The sequence below is a fragment of the Nicotiana tabacum genome, chromosome 16, assembly GCF_000715075.1.
Source record: "Nicotiana tabacum cultivar K326 chromosome 16, ASM71507v2, whole genome shotgun sequence".
NCBI classification, from domain to species: domain Eukaryota; kingdom Viridiplantae; phylum Streptophyta; class Magnoliopsida; order Solanales; family Solanaceae; genus Nicotiana; species Nicotiana tabacum.
Window position 1 is genome coordinate 42103412 of NC_134095.1, and position 17677 is coordinate 42121088.

The window sequence follows — 17677 nt, forward strand, 5'->3', positions numbered from 1 at the left end:
CATCTCGGTTGCCGTACCAAATGCTACCCCTATTGGTTATGTTTTTTATTGAACATGCTTATGTAAAAGTATGGGTCTGCCACTGCATTCAATTGGCAAATTATGGTTTGTAATGTTATATTTAGATAAAATAATAAACTTATAACATCCTTAAAACATAGCCAGACAAAACAAGTTCGTGGCAAATAAATTTTTTAACAGTAGCTCTGACGGTATGATTGTAGTCCTTAATTAGCTTTATTTTCTACAATTCAATTCATTAAACCGGTTTCAAATAATCCATGCACTCAAACGTTGATATAAGTACTGCAAAAGGGAGAAAATGGCTAAGTTGTGCTCTTGGTGGTTTCTTTTTAGTAATTAGTTTTTTTTCCCTGCCAATTGACGGCGTGAAGAAGGAAGATGGGAGAAAAACGAGGTAGACTAAAGAAAAGGAGAAACATACAAATAGTCAATTTGGTCTAATATTGATAGTATTTGGCTAATATATATAGTAATTTATGAATTATTTGATATTAGTAGCAACTTTGCTCTAAAAAGCCAAACTAGGTAGTTTCTCTATATTTGTTTAGTAATCATTTGAAGGTGTAATATTGGACTAGCCACTTGTTACCCGTGTTATTAGTATTTAGTTTGATTTAAAAATCTATCACACTTTAACCATTTCATTTAAATGTACGTATATTTTGAACAAAAGTACTTCTATCGCACTGAGCAATTCCAACAATTGTTATTAGATTTCAAATATTCTACGAAATTTCAGCATAATACACCTGAGTCCGAAAACTCTCTATAGGTGAAATCCAAAATACACATACTGGAATTTAAATATTTATAGGTTCAAACCCCATAAGTAGTACCTTATTAAGAACTCCAAGACACAATTATGGAGTTTTGACTTCTACAAATTGAAACTCCAGAATATTATCTTTGAGTTCAAAAGAGCTACCATTAGTGAAATATTCCTTTTAGGTTTAAACCTCAACAATAATTACACGGTTGTTGGGGTTTGTTCAAACCTTCATAGGTTCAAACCCCAATAACGATTACTGAGGTTTGAATCCTTTCATATTATGCTAGATACCTTGTTTTGAACTACAAGAATCGTTCTTGAATTTTAGACTAGCAAATGCTAAGAATCATTCCTGGTACTTCGAATTCCAGTATTGATTTCTAGTATTGTATTATCTGTTTTAGTTGGAGGAAAAAAATTAATTTAGTCGGGCCGATAACCATCAATTTGAAAATGGGGAGAAATTCAAAAATAACCAAATTTACAAGTGGTCATTCAAAAATAGTCACAGTTTCAAAAGTCATCAAAATTTAACCACTTTTCATGTAAAGATAAATCTGAAGGAAAACACTGTTCAAAATCCGGAAAATATTCCAGCATAATATACTGGAATTCCAGTATAATATATTGGAATTCCAGTATAATATACTAGAACTCTAGTATATTATACCGGAGCCAGCAAAGTATATCGGTCCAGCATAATATGCTGGAAGTTCATACATAGGTATACCGAACTCTAGTATATTATGCTGGATCGGTTTCTGTTGCAGCAAAACAGTGGTTAATTTTCAATGACTTGGCAAACACTAACTATTTTTGAAAGATCAGTCCGAAAACTGGCTAGCCGTGCTATTTTAACTTGAAAATGCAACTAAACTCTAATAGCAGGGCCTAGGGCCTAAAAGTGGCTACACCAACCATTCTTTCCCATTTGGACTCCACTATATGAAGGGGCTTTTGCATCTATACCTAATTTTAGGGTCATAATTGAATATGTACCCACTTTACAAAAAAAAATTGCAAGCCTACCACTTTACGATCAACTTTAAACTTATCGAGTCTGAAGTTAAAAACAATTAGTCTGAAGTGAAAAAATGCACTTCAGATGCACTTAGGGCCAAAAAGGTCTTAAATCCAATAAACATTTTCCTACACTTAAGACGAATAAGTCTGAAGTAAAAAATTGCACTTCAGATGCACTTAAGGCCAAATAGTTCTGAAGTGTAACCAATGGTTTCATGCACTTAAAGCCAATAAGTCTGAAGTGAAAAATTACACTTCAGATGCACTTAAGACCAAAAGCTTTGAAGTGCAACCAACGTTTTCATGCACTTAAGGCCAAATAGGCCTGAAATGCAAATTGCCTAGACACAGAAATTTGTTCTTCGAATTTTAACAATCCAATATATGATTTAATACCTAAATTTACTACAAATGATCTCAAATTTGAAACATAACATCCAAATATCATCAAGAACAAATCCCAATCATCAATTGTCAAAACAACAATAAATCTAACTAATCCATTTTAATTAAGAAAAAAAAGAAGAAGAAACCCGAAGCAATAATAAAATATAAAGCTCCATAATAGCTCACCACTGTAAAATATCATAAACTATCTTAAAATATGCTCACAAACACCATATAAATTCGGGATAAATTAAAAAATAGCCAGATTTACAAGTGATCATTCAAAAATAGCCACGGTTTCAAAAGTAATCGAAATTTAGCCACTTTTCATGTAAAGATAAATCTAAACGAAAATATTGTTTAAAATTCGAAAAAATACTCCAGCATAATATACTAGAGTTCCAGTATAATATACTGGAGTTTGGAGCACCGGTGCTCCAGTCTCCAGTATATTATACTGGAGCCAGCAAAGTATACCGGTCCAGCATAATATGCTGGAGTTCATACACAGGTGCATCAAACTCCAGTATATTATGCTGGATCGGTCTTTATTGCAGCAAAATAGTGGCTATTTTTCAATGACTTGGCAAACGCTGGCTATTTTTGAATGATCAATCCGAAAACTGGCTAGATCGTGCTATTTTAACTATAAATTCAGTGTTAACCGAAGAAGAAGAAGAAAAGGAGAAAAAAAGGCTTAAAGTTATTTTAAAAGTGAGTACAAAATTTTATTTATTTAAAATAGGTACGTATTAAATGGGCCGACCAAATAAGAGCCATCGCAATTTTTACCGATTTGAATGGATCAACCTTCAGCGAAAGCCTACATTCCTTTTTAACTGGGCCGAAATAAACACTAGACCCAAACCCAAACCCAAACCCAAACCTGCGTCCAATCCAATTCCCTCAAATTAATTCCCACACTCAGCCGCTTCCCTCCTCCCCTTCTCTTTCTGCACGCACCATACTCTGCTCTTTCTCTCAAATTAAAGCGTATGTTTTTCTTCTTCCTCTCTGCATAATTATCCAAAGTCTGCCTCTAATTCGTGACTGTGTTCTAATTTTCTTTTTTGCAAATATCAATTTTATGAAAATTTAACTGATCAAGTACAAAAGTCACGCTGTGGGTGCTCACAGCTACTAACCTGTATTTTTTTTTCTCAAAATATAAAAATAAATTCATGCTTAGTGAAGCTCATAAGTTTTATATTAATATATTTTTTTCTCTTTCAGAGACCATTAGTAATGGGTAAGAAAAAGCAGAAGATTGTGCTACCGCCGGAGCTGCCACCTGAAACTCCTGACGAGGCAGTTGAAGTATCAGATGAGGACGTGGCTTTCGTTGCGGAAAATCGAGAATATACTGGCTTCTTGTCCAATCTGGATACTAAGTCAATTAATAAGTAAGCAATTATTGACTTGTATATGCGTTTATTTTCACCCTTTTCTGAAATTAATGCACATACAGGATTGTTCATCACTCTTTTTTCCTCTTTTTTCCTGTAAAAAGTAAAAATTGGTATATTGTAAGCTTGGTATGGTTTAATGTGTTAATTTTGACTTATTTCTCTGGAAATTGATGCATAAATGAGTTTTGGCTATGATATGAATGTGGTATAAAGCTGTTGTTTTTGCTTAGATAATGTTCACTGAAAAGTTTACATATCCGAAAGCAAGAAAAGTTGAGCTCTTGCAAAGGGGAAAATACTGTTTTAATTACTTATATGCGGGAGACTAATATTTTAAATTAAATCTGGTATTAGTTCTTTTTGACAAAGTGGTTTTTCCCTTAAGGTCACTTATGATTAAATGTCAACTTTCGTAAGGAAGAAGAAAAGTCATGGAAGGACGAATTTTAAATGCCTAGAAGGGAAAGGAAACTTATGCATTGTACTGTGTATAGCTGTGTTTCATTTGACACTTCCACATGTTAATGTGCTATATGGAGTACACTAGAGCTTCAACTATCTATGCCTCATATGATGTTTGGTTCACAGGAGATTTTTTTGTTCGAATATTGAAAATCAAGTTTGAAGTTGTGGCAAAATTAACTTTAGCTTCCAGAGTTTGGCACTTTGTTCAGAAGTCAGTTAGTTGGAGCAGCTTTCTAAAATCTCCATAGCTGAATTAAGCTATTTTAATGCCTTATCCTAGTTGGGTAACTTGTCAATGGCCCATAGTTGAACAATTTGAGAAGTTTTCCAAAGCTTGGAATTTTCTTAAGCTCTTGTAAATTGTAATCTTCTCAGAGTATCCTGGATAGTTGAGTAGTTCTTCCAGATACTCCTGTAGTTACGGTCACTTTCATTATGTTTCTTAAAAATCGTGATAGTGATGTGTCCTTGTTTTTTTCCTGTTTCTGTCTGCTTAAATGTGGTTATCCTTCAGGTTCAGAATTTCTCTTTTGATGAATCAGATGACAACGACATCAGTCATTTCTTCTTTTTTCTCAAATAATATTCTGACTCTTAAAAACTTTTATGTTTCTTGTTAGATCTCTAAGTACTCCCTTCGCATTTGGATGCCTGATACAACTTTGGGGTACATTTTAGATGGAACCTCTTTTTGTTAGTTTCTTATTTCCTTTTACCCTCTTGTGCAAGTCTATTAACTTTCTAAGTTGATGTCTTCTCCTCTTATAACTGATATTATTATTGTAATTGGAAAGGCATGTTACTCGTGTTGCTGATGTGAAAGAAGATGATCTCGAGTCTCTGTATGAAAAACGAATAAGGAAGAGGTCACTTGATAAAGAAGCAGAGGAACAGGGGCTAGAGGTTGATCCTGTGGATGCTCTTCCTGTGAAAACATTGGATGGAAAACTTTATTACCGGACAGGTACTGAAACCTCTTGTTCATTTGTCATCACCTGGTATTTGTATCTGTGCTAACCGTTAATTGGGTCTTAATTTTCATATTGTACAGTGCCAAAGGCTACACAAAAATCTGAAAGCGAAGATAAAGATGAAGCTAATGCTAACAAAGATAGTGGTACTGATGCAAGTGTGGTGAGGTTGACTAAAGCAGAGAAGCGGGCAAAATTGAAGAAAATGAGGAAAGAGGCAAAGAAACAGGCAAAAGAGGGGGCCGAAGTAGAGGGAATTGAGAAAATACCTCAAGCTAAAGTCTTGGTATGTGCATTATTTGCAGCATTAGATATCCAAAAAGATACGCTGTAGTGCTAGGATCTATATCCTAAATTATATTTGAATTGGAGATGACAGTGCAAAGAGGGGAAAACGGCACTTGAACTTTAGAAAAGAGTATATGTGATAGAGAGTGGGGTATTGACAGAAGTTCATGCTGGTTCCCCTTGTTGCACTGCCACTACACTATTAATGGTGGAGTTACTACCTGCTTCATGTTTTCCTAATTTTTGGTGGAGGAGGAATCTTAAAGCACTTGGATTGGTCTGATCTTTATAAGAAGTGTTGTGTGTTTTCTGCTACGCATTTCCATGTCAGATTATTCTGGAAAAATAATACTTCCCAGACCCAAAGTTCAGAATGACCAATTGTCTTTGGCTGTTCCAAACGTACTTTCAGTATATAGCATCAACAAAGTTCTGTGAGCTCATTCTTATATTAGTCCTCCAATAAATTAACCAGTACTATTAAAAGCCATCGTTAAGCAATGGAGCAATGCAAGGCGAGGTTTTATCACATTAAGTGATGCGAAGCGATGGGTTATTGCCTCATGGAAGAAGCTATATGTTTTAGATGGTAAGCTGCAAAGTGAACCTGCAAGAAGTGGTTGATTCTTTGAATCTAATTTCAAAAGATAAAAAAGAGGAAACATAGGGCTTTTTCCTATTAAGTACTAGGACTTCTCGTCATATACACTTCATTGTTCTCTTTTCTGCTGCTGTCTTCATTGTTCGAGCTTGTAACAACCTCCTCTTCTACTACTTTTGTTTCTCTGCTCCTTGTGAGTCACATCTTTCTTCTTATTTCTCTCTTCAACTCTCTTAGTTCACTTACTACAACAAAAATAGAAAACTGAATGCTAATAATTCTTTTCTATGGTTGGTTAATTGAAAAGTAACTTTGCAATTGAATTTGTCATTCTGTGGCCTTGTTGAAGTATATTTTAGGGATGTTACTTTGGATTCTGGGATTAACAGTGTTATTACTGTATACTGGTTGCTTAAATTTGTAGAACTATAGTCAAACAAAAGAGGACACTTAAATTTGGATACAAGTATATTGATTTATTCATCCGTGGTGTTAGGATGAGGTGAGAAAAGATATGACAGCAGAAGAGGACAATGAAAAAAAGAAGTTTAGACTAGCTGAGCTGGGAACTGCACTGCTTACAGATCCTGAATTAAACATCAAATCACTCAAGGAGATGCTGGAGATTTCTAAAGATGGTGATCGTGATATAGTGGTGCTTGCCCTTAAGTCTTTGTTGGCTGTTTTCAGAGATATCATTCCTGGGTGAGAAGTTTGCAACATTCATTGGCTGTTTGTAGTTTGCTTCTCCTAGTTTTTTAATTCTTTTATTAACTTTGCTATGTAAACAATGAACTTTTATTTTCTATATGGGCTCCAGGTATTGCATCCGGCTGCCAACTGAAAAGGAGCAGGAGATGAAAGTTTCAAAGGCTATTAAGAAAATGCGATTCTATGAATCTACCCTCTTATCTGCATATAAGGTTGATTTGTGGATCAACATCTCTATAATAATTAATTGTACATATGAATTCAATATAGCTGCTAGAGCATACTATCATGACATGGTTTACCACTAAGTTTTGTTCCATTTCGTTGCTTGCAAATTATAGTGCCACCTTTGTTTTGGAGCACTTTGTTAACAGACTTTTTGACCTTTTGTTTTGTGGATAGGAAAATATGAATCAGGTAATAGAAATTGTATTTTGTTTGGAATAAAACAGGAATATGTTCGAGTTGTTCTTGTTTTTGGTGTTACATGATAGCATTCTTGAGGTACTTTATGCAGATAAACGGGCTAGGACTGCAGTTATACTTAATGTGTTCCTCCAGATGTTGGGTTGAATTGTTGAATTCTCATTGCATAACAACTATTTTACGTATTTCAGTTTATTATTACTTAATTGAATAAACACTAGACATATTATTCTTTATCCAGGCATCGTATAAATTTTTTTAGCTGTGGGTTATTAAATACAAAGAATTAAAGTAAATACCTCACTTGAAAATAAGTAAATAGGTTCGATGAGTGTAAGGGCTAGCTAGACCTGCCTGCTATGTTGAGTATTTTCATGTACTGAAGACTTCTATAAAATAAATAGAAGTAAAAAATTAAGAATCTTTGACTTTGAAAAGTAGGTCAATCAAATGGGTATAATCTAAGTCTAAGTTATTATGGATGAATGTATCTTTTCTCAAAAGAATTTCTTGATATATCTCGTAACAGCAAGATAAGTAGCTGATATGAAGAAAATTCAAAATTTGAAGTAACATAGAATGTGGCTTCTTCTTCTTCTTCTTCTTCTTCTTCTTCTTATTATTATTATTATTATTATTTTTTTAAAAGGTCTTAGAAACTTGCATCCTTAGAAATGTTACTCATGTTTGTTGGATTGCAGAATCAAATATAATTCTAGTCTTCGCACATTTGTCAATATTCTGTGTCAGATATTTTTGCTGATTACTCCTTTTCCTGTTTGTGTATTGACAGGCTTATATACAGAAGCTGATAGCTGTAGAAAAGCAGGCTGTATACAAACGTGTCGCAGTTCGCTGCATCTGTACTTTACTCGAGGCAGTTCCACACTTCAATTTCCGAGAAAGTTTGTTAGCTGCTGTCATAAGAAACATAAGCTCTGAGGATGATGTATCGAGGTAATTATGCTTACTGCTCTTTTGGTTCCTTCAGCTTTTCCACTTTCCTTTATTTGGAGCTGGTTGAAGGATGAAACGTCCATCTTCTTATATCATTTGATGCCCTCCATCAATCCTTTGTTAAGTTGTCCTATAATCATGTTCTAGTGGCGGGAAATCTGCAGTTCTCACAACAAGCCTAATGTGAACTTTCTTCATCAAGTTGCTTTGGAATTATAGATGATGCAAGACAAGCATCTACATATTTGGTTTCTGTTCTGATGTCATTGCAGCAAAATTAAGCTTTAAAATAATCTACAACTACAAGCACTGGTTTCATGGAAGGCCTGGTATTGAAGTGCTTAAGAGTGAGGCTGAATAAAATACGTAGCTTTAACAAGCAATGAGGTTTTGGAGAGTAAACCTAAAAATAAGGTCTCAATTTGGTTAGTTGGAGGATTGAGAGACTGAGAGACCCCATAAAACTGAAATGCAATTTTTTTGATAACCGAGAAATTTCCAAGGGCCAGTAACCCACGGTTCAAAATGCAGTGGGTAATGGGACCTCCCCTCTACCCTTCTCCACTTAAATACCAGGGCTTTTGTCTAGGGCAGTGTTCGAACCCGTAACATGCGCCTAACCCTCACGTCATGTACTGTGCTCTTACCACTAAATCAATGCCTTGGGGGCAAACATAGCAATGCACCTTTTTGTAAGACCTTAGCTATATTTAAACTGTTTGTCGAATAATTTAAGGATTTGATATACATTTGTATTTTGTAAACCATGTATGAGAATATTAGGTGTTGGAAAGGAGTGAAAAATTAGCATACGAGTAGTTATGATGTGTGCCTATGTTGCGCGTCAAAATGCTGCCGCACCCTTGTCGCATCCTTAAAAAATGCACTACTTTTGGAGGATCCGACACACACCTGGCGACATTTTCGGACAGTGCGAGCAACATAAGATGTGAGCTGTTTCAGATGAGGATCTAAGGCACTGCACTTTATGGGCAGGATTCGTTGACTTCGGCTTTTGCTGTATAACTTCTTTGACGAGGAAGTTCAGCTCGTATTGCTATTTATATCATCTGTAATGTGGTATGGATATTTGTCTTATATTGCTTCTTGCCTTATCCAAAACTTGAATGTTAGTATGTGGTTTAAAGATCTACTAAATTGCTTCTATTGGCAAAAACTTGGATATTTACTATACAGTTCAGTGCTTCAAAAATTCAAAAGCCTCCTTCCTCGAGGAAAAGCAAACACCAAAACCATGCACTTCAAAGTTTTGAGACGTGTTGCGTTGTTATGTAGACTAGTCCTCTCTCTCCACACATGCGTGCTAATTGTGAACAGAATATTCAAATAATAGAATTGGGCCTCCAGGTTATGATGTCTTTTTTTTTTTTGATTAGCAATTACGCTCTCTCAAGTTTGTCAATCTACTGCTTGTTGACAGGAAACTTTGCTGTTCTACTGTTAAGTCACTTTTCACCAATGAGGGGAAGCATGGTGGTGAGGCAACTGTGGAGGCTGTTCAAATGATTGCAGACCTTGTTAAAGATCATGATTGTCAACTACATCCTGATTCCATTGAGGTCTGCATCTTTAATTCCAATACATTGGCTCTAGGCTTTTTCGGTAGATTGTTTATGATGTCATCTTGAATTTGAAGCACATATCCTGGTATTGGGCCAAAAAGGACGAATATGTCAATGTCGATGTGATGACTGTGTCAAACATTTGGAAAGATAATGGTGATCTTTCAAAATGTTGCTAGTCAACTTATGGCAGTAATACTCTCAACAATGTTCATTCAAGTATCTGGAAGTCTTGCTTAATTTGGCATTTAACCTTAAGGATATAGTTTTTGATTTAGCATTGGGAAAACTTATTATCTTATGACATGATTTTGTGATGCTTAGGTGTTTATGTCTCTGACATTTGATGAGGATCTTGGGAAGCGTGAAATTCGAGATGCTGATAATAAATTTAAAAGCAAAAATTCTAAAAGGAAGAACCTTAAGGAGCTGAAAGAATCAGCTGCAAACGAGAAAAAGAAAGCACGGAAAGAGATGATGTCACAGACTCGAGAAGAGGTACTATTTTGCCAACATAATCTGTTATTTGGCTTGTTAACTATAACCTCATTTGCACATCTTCATGTTTTACAGGTCACTGCAGAATTGAAGGCTGCTTCATTAACTACCGATGTCACTGAAAGGAGAAGGATGCAGTCTGATGTATTATCAGCTGTCTTTCAGACGTTCTTTCGTGTCCTAAAGCATGCATTAAGGCCTCGGTATGTTCATTTTGCTGATGATATAAATGGAGCATGTCAAATAATGAATTCACTTACCATGAACCCACCAGATTTGAACTTGAACCACATCATATAACTAGTTCCTCTGTGAGAAAATACCACGAGTCCACCTTTTTTAAGTTCTACCTGGCGTTTATTATTATTTTGATGAAGTTGGTAATTTTATTGATTTGATGAGAAATCCCCTCATACAAGGTGTATAGGAAAGTGCAGAATCTCACACAGAAACATGATCCTTTACAGAAAGCTATCTAGCTTTTATAATAAAAAAGAAGAAGAAAGACAAATGAAATCCTAGGAGAAAAGAACACATGACTGTCAAACCAGTCATTCATGTCCTTTCTCTATGCAAAACTATAACTAGCCATTAATGGTATACAAAGAAGAGGACGAATCAAATTTGCAGTAAAGGTCAATTTGTGAAACCAGAAGAGAGATATCTGAAGAAGATGAATAGGAGGAAGAAAGAAGACCACCTTCCATTTTCTTTCTAATTTTAATTGATTTACTCATAAAAGAAAATAAAGAAGAAGACAGAACCTGGTAGTTTTTGGGAGGATTCAGTCTCCAACTTTTTGAAATTTTTATTTTTTACTAATCCATCTTTATTTGTTATATGAATACATCTGCCATTCTGCTTTTCTTTCTATCAAGAATAGTTCATGAGCCCCAAGCCACTCTTTCACGGATGCATTTGTGTTGCCTTGATTTCTAATTAATTTTGGTTACTGATATTGATATTTTTCTAGCATATTTGGTTTCCCTTTGTGTTCTCAGACAGTTATGCATTTTCTATTATATTGCAAATTCTTCATATGATTATGAAATTTCCTTTAGTTGTCTGTGTATTGTATGAAAACAAAGACTATTATCTATATCCATGATGGGGGAAAAAGGGAAAGCTACAAAAGTTTTTTTTTGATAACCGAGAAATCCCCCAGGCACAGTGGTGCATGGTACGGAATTTGGTGGATAATGGCCTGCCGCTCTACCCTTCTCAACTTAAATACCAGACTTTTGTTTGCATCAGGATGCGGATCCGTGACGCGTGCCTAACCCACACATCACGTGCTGCACTCGTACCATTAGACTAGTGTCCTGGGGTCAAGGGAAAGCTATGGAAGTTTGTAGCAAGTAGTTAAGGTTGACATCTTTAGGAATTAAGAAACATGTCGATGCCCTTGATTGTGTTATGGATTAGGAATTAAGAAACATGTCGACGCCCTTGATTGTGTTATGGATGCCATGAATTGCGTTTTGGCTACTTGAGGAAACGTTTGGAATTTTTGTCAAAGATTAGAAAGTGTTTTTACAATTGAAATTATGAATCAGCACAATCTTCCACTTTACAAGGTTAGTGGATAGCTCGGGAAATTATGTAAATGGCTGTTTTGAAGCACAAAAAGATCTAAGTGATTAAATTAGGCTGGGAGATAAAATAGATGCTTCAGCATTCATGAAATTTTAAGAAAACATTTGTAAGTTTAAGACGGCTTTTCACAAGTTATGTTGTGTTGAAGTAGAAAACTTTGGAATTTAGAATTTATAATCGAAATGTGTTGCATTTGATGCGCCATCAATGTCTAAGTTGTTGAATTGCAAATTTACGACAAATCTATTAGGTTTACTACAAAATTTATGCGTTTTTGCGCAACTTATATAGATTTAGCTTGTAACTAAAGTATGTGAATAAGACTTATCTTCTGCATATAACTTTTTGCCAGCTTAGCCTTCAAATCTAGAAATCGTAATTACCATCTTTTAAATTATTTTTCCACAACTATTATTTAATTAATGGTATGAAATCATAATTTCCTTTTTCCTTCATACAAATGTGGTGATTTCTAGTGAAGGTTTTAACATCGAATTGAAGTTCAAGTTCAGTGGGACCTGCATATTGTTGATGGCCATGATCGAATGAAACATTCAAATATTTTAACTGCATAGGAAAAGTTAGAAGAAAGAAAGAGTTATTGCGTGAGACTAATGTTTCTCGACCATTGTGTATTTATATTTACAATAATTTCTAGACCCGTTGATTGTGGGACTCTTAAGCACATTGAAATTGGGCCATCATTTCTAATTACTTAATTATTGGATATGCTTCCTAACATTCTAACTTGGGGATTACAATAACTATGTAGTTAACTCTTAACCCCATTGAAAACGGGCCACCATTTTTAATTCCTTAATTATTGGATATGGGTTCCTAATAATTCTAACTTAGGGATTACGGTAACTATGTAGTTATATTATTACAATCAGCATGTACATTATTATTTACCAAAAAAAAAGTTATTACAATCATCACTGCCGCGGTGCCGCCTTGAGGTGGAGCTTGCAAATCTTATGCTTCAAGCTACCTTCAAGTGATTTGACAAAAACTATCTTAGTTGATTCGCCAACAAAAGTTGGAACTGTATCTTCAGATGCTATGTACAAAGTGGCGATCAATTTCCATATGCTTGTTCGCTTTCAAAGACTAAATTGTAGTCAATATGCAACATTGACATATATCAACTACATGTGTCAATTCGGGCAACAACAATTTAGTAAGCTACTATTTTAGCCAATCTAGCAGCAAGTTCCAACGAAGATATATTTTACTTCAGTATGGCCGTACCCCAACATTATGTTTCTTGTGTTCCTTAGAATGAAGATTTGTCCAAATTAAACACTGTACTTAGAGGTTAAATCCTATCTAAAGGACAACTGGCCCGTTCAACATCAGTATACTTGACGTGGGTATCCTGTATCTGCATACTATGTTTTTTTATATCTCATACACATTCCAATGACTTGTACTTGTGAATCCAAATCAATGAAAAGCAAGTCAGATGTTTGGATTGCTGATCAAAACTTAAATTACCCATAAGTCTTCTATGCTAGGATCAGGTCTCCCTGTCCTTTTAGAGACAACATTTAGATCCATTAGAGTAACGACCAACTTAGAGTCAATCACCTTTGTCTCCTTGAGAATGTCTAGAGCTTATTTCCCTTATTAAATGCAAGGCCATGAGTAAACTAACCACCCTGGTTCAAAGGAAATATATCAATTTTGCAGAAATCCTTGGTTTAAAATAAGTAAAATATTGTTTCAATCTGCCATGCTGTTAAGATTCATCACACGTGATAATTTTTACCTTATCCAAAAAAAAAAGAAAAAAATAGTCATCACCGTGATAAGTATGATAACAACATGGGCCGCAAGATAAATACATAGGTTAGTTTTGTGTCAGAGAATGCGGAATAATGAGCCTAATTACAAATCAAACAAATGCGAGACAATGTCTGGATCTATTAAACCGAGCTCAGTGGGGATGGCTAAGTATTCATGGGCATTGGCACTACAAGATTTGTTAGATGCTCCGTATTGATTATGTAACACAGCAAGTTTTGGTGTATGAAAAATAATTTATGACAAATTTTCATCATCGATAACCTAGTCCGTTAAAAAGTTGTCAACTAAGATACTAATTCCTCTTACAAAATTGGCGCTGCTATGGTGCCAGGCATCAATATGAACTAAATAAAAGGGAGACAACCTGTTTTCTGTCTCAACTAAGATAAGACTTCGGAGAACGTTACTTGAATTTAATGACTTACACCTCAGGCAACTGAAATTTGAAAGACTTGGGACTAGGAAATGTGAATAACACTAAAGAATTATGATACTCTTTCTCTTAATTTTGATACCATGTAGAGAATAAGTTAGAGACAGACATATAAAGTTTGAGAATGCATGGAAGTAATGCCTCTCACCTTTTGTGTATTTGTACCTTTGAAAGGTGTGAACCACCTCATTTTAAAGTTCAAACTATCAGAGAGAGATTACTTTATTCATTTAATTTTGTTTTAATGTCCTCTCACGTGCATGTTTGTTTCTTTTTTTCGGGCCTTGCTCATGGAAATTCTCTTTGATAATGGGCGGTGCTGAGACTTGAATGTGGGATCTCTCCTTGATCTGATACCATGTTAAATCGTGTGAACTATTTCATTTAAAAGATTACGCTAATAGAGAGGAAATTCTTTTATTTATTCAACAATGTCTTAGCTTATACTGCAATGTAGGTTTATTATCTTGTTTACAATTCTCATATATCGTGAGACTTCTTGTCCCATTATCTCCTATTGATTATGGGACTTCTAACCTCATTTATATCATTCCTAATTCCACTAATTCTAGGATTGGGAGATGACTTCCTAACAGAGTTGTCAAAGGCGAAAAGGCTCTAAAAAGTGCTCTAGGTCTGTTGGGGCTTTAAGCGCAAATAGCACTTAAAGTGGGGGCTTTAGTAAGAAAAGGCAGCATGTCTTAATGCCTTTCCTTAGGCTGATGCACAACTTAAGCGAGGCGAAGCTCCCTCCCTAAGCTTTTCTGAGCTTCAGGGCTTAAGCGCGACTTAAATGAGCCTTTGATAACACAGCTTCCTAATTCCTCTAGTTATAGTGTTACAATTATTGTATGACTACATAATTACAATCAATAGTAGTCATCATAACTAAACAGAATAAAGAGATGCTTGCAGAGATTTATGTGATGTAAGTTCTAATCCTGAATAAATTGCTACTGACGTTCACCGGGTGATGTTTTACATCTTTCCAAGTGCTGGAACATAATGTCAGCTTGTGGAACTACATTAACTGATTTGAAATAAAACTTATCTAACATAGATTAGTGCTTATGGTGCAGGTTGCTGAAGTCTTAATTCAGTTTGAGTTTGTTATCACAAGAAACTCATACTGGTTTTGGATATCCTAAGCATCTTGGATGTTATGTTTAAATTTTGCTTTATTAGCTCTTGCATCAGTACAGTCTATACTATACTTGACCACTGTGTTTTCACTTAATGCTATCTCAAAAAGTAACTTCTCTGTTATTATTACTCAGATCAGAAGCAGGTTCTTCACCTCAGGCACCTGGAAGCCATCCACTTCTTGCTCCTTGTCTTAATGGAATTGGGAAATTTTGCCAACTCATCGACTTAGATTTCATGTCCGATCTTATGAATTATCTGAGGAAGCTTGCCGGAAGTGGCAACAACTCTGGTGATTCTTCCATGGATGGTTCAGCATGTCTGACAGTATCTGAAAGGCTCCAGTGTTGCATTGCTGCTTTCAAAGTGATGAGAAACAACTTGGACGCACTGAATGTAGATCTTCAGGATTTCTTTGTCCAACTTTACAATCTGATAATCGAGTATAGGCCAGGAAGGTAAATCTGTGCCTATCAAATAACTAAAGTTCAATTATTTGACACGGGTTATTTTTTTTCTTAACCCACTTCAGTCCTCTTGGAAAGAAGGAAGATTGTCAGAACGGGGGGCAGGGTGGCGATGTGGTTTTTTTTGGTGTGTGTGTGTGTGTGTGGTGGTGGTGGTGGTGGTTCTCTATCCAATGAGATTTCTGTTAGTCTGTGGTTACATCTTCTAAAGCTAACCATTTCTCTTCGTAAGCAGGGATAAAGGCGAGATCTTAGCTGAAGCTTTGAAGATAATGCTTTGTGATGATCGACAGCATGACATGCAAAGGGCTGCAGCTTTCATAAAACGTTTAGCTACATTCTCTTTATGCTTTGGGTCTGCAGAGTCCTTGGCAGGTAAAAACATATTTGGCTAATAATTACTAGACTGCTGTATGTTCTTAATCAAGCGTTTGTATGTTATGATTTATGCTTCTCATTTGTCAAACTATTGCAGCCTTGGTGACTGTGAAGCATCTCCTTCAGAAGAATGTTAAATGCCGGAATTTGTTAGAAAATGATGCTGGAGGTGGCTCTGTCTCTGGTGCCATTGCGGTGAGAACCAAATCTTCTTTCTGATTAACTATATGGTTAAAAGGTGCTATCTCGATTATTAGGCTAACTTCACCCACAATGTAATAGTGTTGACGTGTTACATAAGGCAGTTTTAACTTTTCTCTTCATTGAATATGGATCATTCAGGCACATGATATTTCTTGAAGAAAATAAGAGAAGTACACCCCTTCTGTTTTAGGACATCCCTGATTTGTTCCCCAGCTTCTTTTCTATACTTTCTCTTGGGTGGGGGATCAGGGAAGGGGACACTGGAGGGCATGGTAAACGTAAGGCGTGGATCTGTTGACATTTTGTGGTATAAACACTTTATAGAGCTTTATATCTGGTACTTTCAGGAGTGCGCAATTCTCATGCAAAGTACTTTTCATTGTATTTTCTGAAGAAATAGTGTATTGCTGACCTTTCCATTAGGGAAGGTCTGGATATGCTCATTGACATTTGTTTCTGTGTGCCACTCATGGCACAAAAAATATGCTTCATACTGAAATTACTCAACATGAAAAAGAGAAAAGCTAAGCTCTGGATGTGCTCCTTGACATTTGTTTCTGTATGCCACTCATGGCACAAAAAATATGCTTCATACTGAAATTACTCAACATGAAAAAGAGAAAAGCTTCCACTTGTACCATTCATATTCAGTAGATAGTTGAACCACTAGAAAATGCTGATGGCAATTCTTTTCTGTTGCAGAAATATCAGCCTTATGCAACTGACCCAAACCTTAGTGGTGCACTTGCTTCAGTGCTTTGGGATCTGAACCTTTTGTCAAAGCATTACCACCCAGCTGTTTCTACAGCCGCATCCAACATTTCTATGTTGAGCACTGGCGATAGCCAGGTTTACCAGTCCAACAAATCTCCTACACAAGCTTTTAAGGAGTTGTCACTTGAGCAGGAATCATTCATCGTAAAAAGTGACCCCAAAAGCTCAAGTACCAAGAGAAAAAAAGGGATTGCCTCATTAGAGCATATTAGTATGGGGTCTGACCTTGATTTCACTGCTCAAATTGATGAAAATGATGTTAGAAAGAAACTCTCTGAGCATTACTTGCTGCGTCATGACATAGCTGAAAATGAAAGAGTAAGAGGGGAATTGGTTCGGACAACATTGTCTCTGAAGCTGCACGAACAATATAAAAAGCAGAAGAAAAGAAGAACAAAGTAGGTATCTGTTGTCTACAATTTTGTAGGTAGATCTATTTGGCAGTTTTCAGCATTCTGCAGTATTTCTGGATAGGAGAGTGCAACTCGCGATTGTTTTGTACAAACTGGGCATAATGCCTATTTTGCCTTCTGATTATGAAATTGATCTCATTATTTATATCGATGTTCAGAGGTATTTATTCTTTTCTTTTCTGCCTCCCCCTCTTTCCCAACTAATCTTGTATATTTGGGTATTAATTGACAAGATGAGAGAAGAGAAGAAAAATGAGGGTTCATTGTGTTCCATAAAGTATTTTACATACTGCATTATGCCTATTGGTTTCTCATTATGTAAATGGAAGAATGGTTATACTGATGTCC

The 17677-nt window shown here is 35.7% G+C and overlaps 1 protein-coding gene across 2 annotated transcripts; it reads left to right on the top strand.

The window, feature by feature from the left end:
- The first annotated feature begins 3076 nt into the window (after positions 1 to 3076).
- On the top strand, positions 3077 to 17500 carry LOC107806357 (nucleolar complex-associated protein 3). Of its 2 annotated transcripts, none has more exons than XM_016630500.2 (14): positions 3077 to 3196; positions 3437 to 3606; positions 4872 to 5041; positions 5129 to 5334; positions 6434 to 6642; positions 6758 to 6860; positions 7868 to 8031; positions 9473 to 9611; positions 9939 to 10112; positions 10188 to 10315; positions 15228 to 15551; positions 15796 to 15935; positions 16036 to 16133; positions 16845 to 17500. In XM_016630500.2, the coding sequence occupies exons 2-14, from the start codon at positions 3449 to 3451 to the stop codon at positions 17316 to 17318; spliced, it is 2487 nt and encodes an 828-aa protein (XP_016485986.1). In that variant the 5' UTR covers positions 3077 to 3196; positions 3437 to 3448; the 3' UTR covers positions 17319 to 17500. The 2 variants fall into 2 exon arrangements, with proteins under 2 accessions (XP_016485986.1, XP_075088864.1); XM_075232763.1 differs by lacking the exon at positions 3077 to 3196 and adding an exon at positions 3218 to 3234.
- Positions 17501 to 17677: the final 177 nt, after the last annotated feature.

Coding starts and splice junctions, on each gene's coding strand:
- LOC107806357 (XM_016630500.2), top strand. CDS start 3,449: ATGGGTAAGAAAAAGCAGAAGATTGTGCTACCGCCGGAGCTGCCACCT. Junction 15,552..15,795: donor ATCGAGTATAGGCCAGGAAG/GTAAATCTGTGC, acceptor CTTCGTAAGCAG/GGATAAAGGCGAGATCTTAG. Junction 15,936..16,035: donor GTCTGCAGAGTCCTTGGCAG/GTAAAAACATAT, acceptor AAACTATTGCAG/CCTTGGTGACTGTGAAGCAT.